The sequence below is a fragment of the Corylus avellana genome, chromosome ca3 (genome assembly GCF_901000735.1).
Source record: "Corylus avellana chromosome ca3, CavTom2PMs-1.0".
Taxonomy (NCBI): domain Eukaryota; kingdom Viridiplantae; phylum Streptophyta; class Magnoliopsida; order Fagales; family Betulaceae; genus Corylus; species Corylus avellana.
In genome coordinates this window covers 3,617,076-3,627,657 of record NC_081543.1, presented here as the reverse complement: position 1 = coordinate 3,627,657, position 10,582 = coordinate 3,617,076, and the positions used below count along the sequence as shown (strand labels likewise).

The 10,582-nt window shown below is 35.1% G+C and overlaps 2 protein-coding genes and 1 pseudogene across 2 annotated transcripts; 2 read left to right on the top strand and 1 right to left on the bottom strand.

Annotated features, from left to right (window-relative positions):
* The first annotated feature begins 4,065 nt into the window (after window positions 1–4,065).
* LOC132173552 (uncharacterized) lies at window positions 4,066–4,623 on the top strand. Its single transcript, XM_059585068.1, has one exon. It carries the CDS (start codon window positions 4,066–4,068, stop codon window positions 4,621–4,623), a length of 558 nt encoding a protein of 185 aa, XP_059441051.1.
* Window positions 4,624–6,809: 2,186 nt separating this feature from the next.
* On the top strand, window positions 6,810–7,871 carry LOC132173551 (F-box protein CPR1-like). The gene has a single exon (XM_059585067.1). It carries the CDS (start codon window positions 6,810–6,812, stop codon window positions 7,869–7,871), a length of 1,062 nt encoding a protein of 353 aa, XP_059441050.1.
* Window positions 7,872–7,984: 113 nt separating this feature from the next.
* The window catches only part of LOC132173550 (chaperone protein ClpB1-like), a 4,610-nt pseudogene continuing 2,012 nt past the window's right edge, over window positions 7,985–10,582 (bottom strand).

The window sequence follows — 10,582 nt, the reverse complement described above, 5'->3', positions numbered from 1 at the left end:
AAGCATCTTCTTTTTTGACACATTGTGTAGACTTTGCTGTACCACATTGAGCTAGCTGTCTCTAACATCTTCCTCCAGTTGAGTCTCCCATTATTTGTTCATATACTCAAACTACCTCCTTTAAATTATAAAGAGTATTTTCGTGGGCGGAATTAAAACTTTTAGTTTGTGGGAACAAATTTTTTTTAAAAAAAATTCTTTGGGGGACAAAATTTAATTTTTAAAGGTTTTTATTATATATATATATATATATATATATATATATATATATAATTGCTTTTTTGGGACCATCTTATGGCTTGGGGGGCTGGGGACCCCCAAGCCGGATATCTTCCTTTGTAGGCTTGTCCATGCAATGAAAGCATCACTTTCATATTATTTGTTAGCAAGGATGAAACCAGAATTTCTCATTAGATGACCAAAGCGTAAATGAGGGGTCAAGCCTAATTTTTTTAAGTGGTGATGTAATGTTTGGTCCACATTACTGTTTGTTAGCGATATTTCTTCGTAGTCAAGCTTTGAGTTGAATCTCTATGCATTTGAATCTCTGTGCATCAATGGTATTCTTGCAAAATGAGAATACGGTCAGAGGGTTTTCGGTTGAGGCCGAAGACTCTCCAATGCCTAAGCTAATTAGCATCTTGTATGTGAATAAAAATATATAATGATAGTGTGCCTCTAATATCAGATAATTTGTGTGTGTAAAGTGAGATATATGAAAGGGAGTGAGGAAGGTTATGGAGAAATATGAGTCTCCTCCAGAGAGGAGACGTGGAGAGAGTCCTGAAGAAAGGGAGACATTTTTCCTTTTATAAGCCAATGGGGACACGTGCCACCATATGAATGGACAATGACAAAATGGTAAATGAATATAAATAGATGGGCATATTTTCTCCCTAGCAATAAGTATAAATGACAGAACTAGAAACTCCAAGATGCTAGGATATTACTTAACCCAAAAACTTAAACTTGCGAATTTCAACCAAACAACATTATGCTAATCACTTAGATTTGTGAATTTATGTGGAATTTAAACTCTTACACCTATTGATGCAGCACAAAAGAAGGCATGTACATGAACACTTTTCACAGTCCAAAAGCTATATCTCCATTTCCTGATAGCAAAACAAAATCCACATTGTTTTTCTGAAACCACTTCGGCATGTGAAAGCGACCCTTCAAAGTGATCATCTTGTTCTAAAGCAATTTTCATACCTTGCTTACATTGGAAGAAAGAAACACACTACCAACAAGTCAATCATCACAAGAACAGACTCTTTATCTTCAGAAAGTACATGTGGAGACGAAAACGATCTCTATCTATCACTTCCCCACCATAAACTATCTCTATCTATTGCTTGAGCTGAGTAGAGTTACGGCACTCCAAAGCATTTTGTGGACAAGTTTTGAATGAGAAGCAAGGTATTTTTGTTATGGAACTTCTGATTTAAGCCATATGGTAATGAGGAGTGCGACAGAGAGATAGATTATTGCTTAGGCTGCTCGTTTCCCAGTTTCGATTTCTTATAGTTGTTTGTAGTAGTGAGAATTTTGTATCCGTGCGATGAACCTCGAGATCGTGCCCAAGTTGAGGTGTACTCGACAAGTATGGGTTCTTGGAGAGTATTCGATGCCATTGTGCCCTGTTTAATCTGGAAACTTAACTGTTCGGTAATTTTGAAAGGAGTGCCATATTGGATTGGTCATGAGTACAATAATATTCTTTTGACATGGGCAAGGAGGTGTTTCAGCAGGCAGAGGTTCTTAGAAGAAGCTCGGGGTATTGAATGAATCCCTGGCTTTAATCTGCAATCATTGGAGGGAACACGTGAGAAATTTCGTTGACTTTTGGGTGATGACGAAAGATGATGATGGGGTTGACGAGCGTTGGATCAAAGTGCAGAGGATTGGACCCTTTCCAAGTTTTTGGATGCTGCTGGGGTGTTGGAGAGATGGCGTGGTCGAATGGCAGAATAATAACGATGAGTTGTTGGTGTATGATCCTAATATCAAAGCAGTAAACAAACTTTCACCTTATGGGTGGTTCCCACGCTTTTTTCTACCTGCGTTTTTACTTGCATGGAGAGCCTAGTTCCTCTGTGAGGAAATAAAGATATGTAACAGAGCCCAAATTTGTTTGATTTTCTTGCAGACCCTTTTATGTTCAATCTGATCTTATTTATCAAACCTTAATTTCTCTATAAATATTATTATTGTAATACGGTATAATATATTTCAATAATCCTCATCTATAACCATTTGAATTCAAATAGAATTTGATCACTTTAAATATATTCTTATATGAAAAACGCTAAACAAATAAATATCACAATTTATGCGAAATTAATGGATATTTATAAAAGCAAACAATTACCAAAATAAGAATAATCACACACAAATATTTTGGTGACGAAGAGGAAACTTTTTACAAAACGCTTTAAAAGTAAAACCTCTCCGAGAGCAGTCAAACCCAGGAAATCACTATCAAAAGATTATTCAGAGATTACAGACACTAGGAACACTCACAACTCTATGCAAGCCTTTGACTTTGTAAGATCGACAAGCCTCCAACTCGTCTCCTTGCTTACAATCTTCTTCAACGTGATTCTCCTTTACCGGATCCTTTCGATAGACTTCTCAATGAAGCGCACAATGAAACTAACAAAATCTTCTAAGAGGAATAATTAGGCTTACACAGATCTTCTCTCTAAGCACAATCTCTCACGAAACCTGGGGTGAAATTTTGTGTCTCTCTCTTCTATAAAGTTGTATTTATATCACATACAAAACCCTAGACCTGGGCCCACATAAAACAGACGTTTTGGGCATGATTTCTACGAGGTGTCTAGACAACCAAAAATATGCTTGCTGGAATTTGTGTCCAGACAGCCTAGCAGCCTGTCCGGACACCTCCTGCAGAGGAGAGTTACCTGACATTCCATCGATCCTTGATCAACAGCTCCGATCGATGAGTGTTTGTGGTCCAACTTTGCAGGGACATTCATGACACATGAATCCACATTATGAATGGTGGAGATTGGATTCTGAGCATTTTATATCAGTGTTTAAGCCCGTGGACAATAGCCTCAGTATTTTGAAACCGAATTAAACCAACAAAAATACTAACATTATCTTATAGATAAGTGTAAAGTTCAAACGTGTACTTCATTTAAGATTGAGCCTATCACTCAGTTGAGTAAGGACAAAACTATGTTTTCAATCACTTTATATTCTATTGTAGTTTTTATTATTCTCTTTTATCTCTTTGCTTCTGCTCTCTTTTCATTGCTTTATATATTTCTACGCTGATAAGGTAGGCAAAAAATTTTAGTGTTGCCACTCAATGTATAAAGTTTCATGCACTAAACCTTCAAGTGCACGAAATAATTAATTGGCAGAGACATGCTATTAATATCCACCTAGGATGAGAAGAATACTAGCTCAGAAAGCCCCTAGCATTTTTCTTTTTATTTAGTTGCAACAAGCATGAAAAACGCTCATAAGTTAATTTTAGCGAGGAATTGAACTAATTTTGAAAGTGTAATAATTAATTAATTGACTCAACTTCTTTAATTGATACGATTGAGATATGGTACTGCCTACTAGCATTAGCAAATTAAAAAGAGGGGTTATGCGATCTTTCTTAAAATGGTTTCACCCCCTCTCCTTATATGGGGCATCTGCTAACAAGATGAAAAATAATGTTTTACTGAGAGATCTTGTAGCCTTGTAGGTGAAAACTAATGTTCAAACTAAGGTTACATTTGGTACGTTAGAATACTAATTATTTATAATTAAGAATAAGTATTACGAAGAATTCAAGAAGCTGAAATAAAATGATCATTCGTATTTATTTGTTTGGTGACAATACAAGAATGACCAAATTTTTTAATTGGAATAAAATCATATTTGAAATTTTTCTAAAATACGTTTACTTTAAAAAAAAAAAAAAAAATCTCAAAAAGCCACTATTATTTTGGTTGCCATCTTGATGATTACAGGGTGGTGAGGATTTGGTATTCCCGGGATGAACCTCCAAATCATGCCGAAGCTGAGGTGTACTAGATGAGTACAGGTTCTTGGAGAGTAGTCGATGCCATTGTGCCCTGTTCAATCGGGCCGTATTATATGTGTTCGGCAATCCTGAAAGGAATGCCATATTGGCTGGGCCTTGAACTTTTTAGGGAAAACACAAGTGTTGAAATTAAGGAGTCTGTGGTATGTTTTGACATGGGGAATGAGGTGTTTCGGCAGGTGCATGTCCCAGATGCTGAAGGTTCTTACTCTGTCTACAGGATGGAGCTATGGGTACTCCATGAATCCCTGGCTATAATCTACTATCCTTGGCGACGTTGGCGTGAACAAACCAGCAATTTCGTTGAAATTTGGGTGATGAAAGATGACGATTGTTGGATCAAAGTAGAGATGATTGGACCCTTTTCAAGTATTGGGATCCCCCTTGGGTGTTGGAAAGATGGGGTGATCGTATGGCAGAATGGTAAGGAGTTGTTAGTGTATGACCCTAATACCAGAGCAGTAAACGGACTTTCCATATATGGGGTGGTTTCGAAGTTTTTTTCTGTGAGGGTTTCTACTTACATGGAGAGCCTACTTGCTCTATGAATGGAGGAAACAAAGATCTGTAACACAGGCCTAATTTGTTTGATGTGCTTGCAGACCCCTTTATGTTCAATCTGATCACTCCTGTAATTCTTTTGTATTAAAAAAATATTAATTAAATTTATATTTTTCTATCGATATAAGTTTTTGAAATAAGCCGTGAGTAACTTAACACTAAACAAAATTTTCCTTTTTCATAGCACAAAACACGCACAAAATATAAAATACTTCTCAAGAAAAATAAGATACAATTGCGTAACTTAGTGGGTTATTAGTGTTGTTTTTGTTGAGAAGTATTTTCTATTTTGTGCTGTTACTAACTTCGTCGGTTATTAGTGTTAGTATGATGCATTAGTTGTCTAATAAAAGTTAGTTGGATATAGATCATATAATTAAACCATGCACCCATTTGTCTAATACTTTGTTTATAGAAGAATTATTGTAGAATCCTACTAAATCCAAGATATGAATGTTTGATTTCGGTGTATGTAAATAGAGTAATGCTAGTACCCTTTGCAGTCGCTTTACACCTACTTTACACCACTTAGTTGATGTGGTGTGTTTTAAATGATTTTTTTTTTTTAATTTTTTTTAATTAAAGTGATTGACATGAGAAGTAGCAACTTACAACACGTCACGTTAGTAAGTATATAATGAATATAATAAATGAATATAAAAAGTAGTATTACTTTATTTATTTATTAAAAATGTGTTTATAATAATAATAAGAAGGTGATTTATTGTTCCTAGGAGTGTAATTATTAAATCGTTAGGGTAGATGTAGGTGTGCAAGACTTTGTCCCCTCCATGTGCATCAATTAATTAAAAAAAAAAAAAAAGCAGTAAAAATATGGTTATTTTACAAGTTTTGTATAATGTCGTCTCAAGTGGTTGTAAGATTTTTAGGCTGGGCTTGTCAAGACCATTGCTCTGCGGAGCCCATTTCCATGCTCTGCGTGGAAACTTTATCTGATATTGCAAAGGCCATTCTATAACATACCACATTCGGCTTGGGCTCCTTTAATACATCTAGTGGGCTGTTTTAATGCCTTGGCCTTGGTCTCTCTATATTTGCAGTGGGCTCTTTAAATGAAGTGGCCTTATATGTAATGAAATATTCATACAGAATAATTAGTCCGAACTTTTTTTTTTTTTTTTTTTTTTAAAAAAAAAATAATAATTAATTTTAGTTTCTTTTGTTGGACTATGTTTTGGGATTTATCTGGACACTAGCCATGGCCCGAGCCCAGGATACGGGCTCTTGACCTAAAGCATTTTCAACTTGAATGCATCCCAATATCCCATCCAAATCCAATCCACATTACAGGAGGGCAGAGACAAAGACGCCGACTAAACACGCACACACACAACCAGAACATAAATACGTGTAAATTGAGTCTTAAACACTAATCTTCTTGATCTAGACCAGCTATTAAGGAACATGAAGTAGTTTAGTTTATATTTGTTTGTATTAAAGCTCTCTAGTTTGTATTAGTTCTCCTAGTTATAGTTGTGTTAGCTCTTCTAGTTCTAGTTGTATTAGTTATCCTCTTAGATTTCAATTGTAACTCTTTGCTTATATATACAATAAGAACAAAACAGAGATTTCGTTCCGCCAAAAGCAAATTTCGCAAGAGCCTTCCTTTTACGTTCCCGGCCTGCTCCCATACCTTCCGCACCAATTTTTTTTTTTCTCTCCTTCCTATATCACTGCACACACGTTTCAGTGATACTTTCTCATACCTTACGGTGATACTTTCACATATAGCCAACCTTTTAGTGATACTTTCTCACATAGCCAACTCCCACAGGCCACACCTTACGTACATACCACATCTTCAATCAATTTTTTTTTTTTTTTCTTCCCTACCTCACCTTAAGCAATATATATATTCTCTTTCTTCTTTTTTTTCTCTTCCTATTTCACATAACCCGCGTTACAGTGAGCCTTCTAGCCAATTTTATTTCTTTCTTTTCTCTTCCAATCTCACATAACCCAAGTTACAGTGAGCCTTCTAGCCAACTCGATCTCCCCCAGTTTTACGTCCCTGCTTCCCATACCTTCCACAATATTTCATTCTCCTTTCCTACCTCACCGCAAATACCTTACCTTTTCCCTGCCTTTTCCCTTGAGCAATCCTTTGCTTTCTTTCAGCAGCAACGCCGATTCACAGCTAGTAGTTGGAGCCATGACCGGTTATTTACCCGAAGATTTGCTCAGAGAGATTCTGTTGAGGCTACTGGTGAAGCACCTCGTTCGTTTCAGGTCGGTAAGCAAATCCTGGTCCGCCTTACTAAAAAGTCGTGATTTTACGACCACCCACCTCAACCGCTCTGCCAATCACGGCTGTCACCTACTTGTTTACGGTCTAAGAGATAAAAGCGATTCGCTGAGCCTGATATCGGGCAAAGCACTCGATGTGGCGGTCAAGATAAAAACTCCGGAAAAAGGAATGGTGATGGGTTCTTGTAATGGTTTAGTCTGTTTATATAATGGCAAGAAGAATATTACGTTATGGAATCCTGCTACAAGAGAACACAAGATTCTGCCTACACTTGGCATCGACCCCAACTCCCCAAACACGTTGGGGATCGACGACATCGTAGGATTTGGTTACCATCTTAATGATTACAAGGTGGTGAGAATTTTGTATTTTGACGATGAACCTTCAGATAGTGCCCAAGTTGAGGTGTACTCGACGAGTACAGGTTGTTGGAGAGTATTCGATGCCATTGTGCCGTGTGTTATCAGGAAGCTTAACTCTTCGGTAATCTTGAAAGGAGTGCCATATTGGATTGGTTGTTACTTCACTAGTAATATTCGTTATAGGGAAAGTGTCGTATATTTTGACATGGGCAAGGAGGTGTTTCGGCATGTGCACACGCCGTCAGCCGCGGAAGGTTCTTATTGTACTTACGGCAAGAAGCTCGGGGTATTGAATGAATCCCTGGCTATAATCTGCAATCATTGCACTACTGTGAGCAATTTCGTTGACATTTGGGTGATGATGAAAGATGATGATGGGGTTGATCACGAGCGTTGGATCAAAGTGCAGAGGATTGGACCCTTTCCAAGTTTTAGGATGCTGCTGGGGTGTTGGAGAGATGGCGTGCTCGTATGGCAGAATGATAACGATGAGTTGTTGGTTTATGATCCTAATATCAACGCAGTAAACAAACTTTCACCTTATGGGGTGGTTCCCACGCTTTCCCGCGTTTTTACTTACATGGAGAGCCTAGTTCCTCTGTGAGGAAATAAAGATATGTAACAGAGCCCAAATTTGGTCTTTTATGTTCAATCTGATCATCTTATCTTATTTATCAAACCTTAATTTCTCTATAAATATTATTATTGTAATATATTTCAATAATCCTCATCTGCATGTAAACATTTGAATTCAAATAGAATTTGATCACTTTAAATATATTCTTATCTTATAGATAAATGTAAAGTTCAAACGGGTACTTTAGTTAAGATTGATTACTATAAAGAGACGCAACTTATCACTCAGTTGAGTAAGGGGCAAAACAATTTTTTCAATCACTTTATATTCTATTATAGTTTTTATCAATATCTTTATCTCTTTGCTTCCACTCTCTTTAGCCTTTTCACTGATTTATATATATATATATATATATATATAAAGTTTCATGCATTATGCATTAAACCTTCAAGTGCATGAAATAATTAATTGACAGAGACATGCTACTAATTAATATCTACTTAGGATCAGAAAAATACTAGGAAAGCACTTAGAATTTTCCTTTTTATTTAGTTGCAACAAGCATGAAAAACGCTCATAGGTTAATTTTACGAGGAATTGAACTAATTTTGAAATTTTAATAAGTAATTAACTCAACTTCTTTAATTGATATGGTTGAGATATGCTACTAGCAATAGCAAATTAAAGAAGTACATACATACCATGTCATTGAGTTATTGGCTCGTTTGGCAATATTTTTTTAGAACAGTTTATATGTATTTGATAAAAGTAAAATTATTAACAAATAAATCAAAGCACAAAATATTTATAAACTACATCATAATTAAAAAGAAAAAAAAAAATCATCTAAAAACGTTTGAGAGAAGCAAACTAATCCAATTAAACGAAGAATCATCATATATATGATGTTTGCAGCACAAGATATATATATTCTTGTTTTTGTGTAAAGTCACGATCAGAATAAAGCCTTGCAAAATATTTTCTTATTTTATTTTGTCATACCTAGTATTAATTTATTTAATAGTCCTTGACAAAAATTAACACCAAGCATTTCTCTTGTTAAAAACAAACACAAACACACAAAAAAAAAAAAAAAAAAAAATCAATGGTAGATTGATACGGCCATGTTAGCATAATGAGATAGTGGTGGGATAGCGTAATGATTACAAAACAGTTACGACCAACCCTTGAATTATTATTAAAAAAAAAAAAAAAAAAATCAAAGGGTTTTTTTAAAACAGTCATGTTAGCATTGTGAAATAATTGTTAAATAAAAAATATAATTTTTAACATTGCTCCAAAGTAAACGATTTCCTGTGTTTGCAAATTAAAAGTGACAAATTTTTTTTTTTTTTTGAAAAAAAAAACACACACACATTTGTCTTTATAATCTTCCATTACTTGAAAACCTCATATCGTATATTATTATATTTTATCATTGTCTGGAAACCACAAAACTAATGGACCCAAATCCAATGGATATCTTGGCTTCAAAAGAGTGTCATATGTGGTATTTGTAGTAAACCGAAGACCAACTTGGTACTTCTATTTATGTGTTGTCCAATTTTTTAACTGAGATTTACGTCATTGTGCTTAAAAATGCGACACATGTCAATTGTGCCACATATTTATGACAACTCAGCACATTCATGTGACATATTACTATATCACGAGTAATGTTAGAAGTCACTTTTATGTCTTTATTATGTCATTCCAAGAATGATGTGCCTTATTAAATTATCATTGGACTTGTGATTAATCATTATTAAATTTTGATCAAATAATAATTTTAAAAACCACATTATTCTTGGAGTGACATAAAAAGGACACAAGAGTGACTTATATGATTATTCCAATATCACAATTCACAAGTGGTACTTGCGATATTTATGTCAAAATATTAAAAAATTAGAGAAACACATTTTTAAGCAAACAAGACCAAACTCCAAAACGTTGTGTTTAACTCCGAAGCCGGGGTAAAATCGTTGCAAGAAAATCAAAGGGAGTGACATGACATGTACCCATTCATTTAATAAAAAATGAATTTAAGTGCAAACTAGACGGGAGTTCAAAAGAAAAAAAAAAAATTGTGTTAATACCCATTCATTTAATCAAACAAATTTTTTAACCCATCCCAAAAAGGGGTAATTAGAGGGATGAGATGGATCAGAAATCGGATTGACCCGACTCAACTAGACCCAAAATAAAAACGGCCCATTTGCTAACATGGAGTTAGTTTTAGATTGAAGCGCCAAATTGCTGAACTCAAAGATACCCAGAAAATAAAAAGTCAAAGATTCATCATCGTTTCTGCTTGTAACTTGCAAAAACAATGCAACCTCACCCGACTATGCCCCAATCCCAACCCAGCCATGGCGTGATTAATCGTCGTCTCTTTTCTTTCTTTCTTGAATTTTCGTTTCTTTTCTGTTATTAATTTTACATATATTTAGTCTTTGTTGGATTGCTTGCACTAGGGGGGGCATGTTAAGGGAGGGATCTAGCTAAATTTGTGAAGTTAGTGAGGGAGTACAACGGAGAATTATATGATGATCATTTTAAGCAAACACTTAAAGATTACATACAACAAAGGTTCTTTCTTTTTTCTTCTCTATATCTTTAATTGTTACTTAATTAATCCTCAATTTCATTTATATTTGTATTAATTGCCTCTTTCTTCTGCTTTTTCCTTTGCCAACTTCTATCTAGAATTTCCTCAATTTTATCTTAAAATAAAA

Coding starts and splice junctions, on each gene's coding strand:
- LOC132173551 (XM_059585067.1), top strand. CDS start 6,810: ATGACCGGTTATTTACCCGAAGATTTGCTCAGAGAGATTCTGTTGAGG.
- LOC132173552 (XM_059585068.1), top strand. CDS start 4,066: ATGAGTACAGGTTCTTGGAGAGTAGTCGATGCCATTGTGCCCTGTTCA.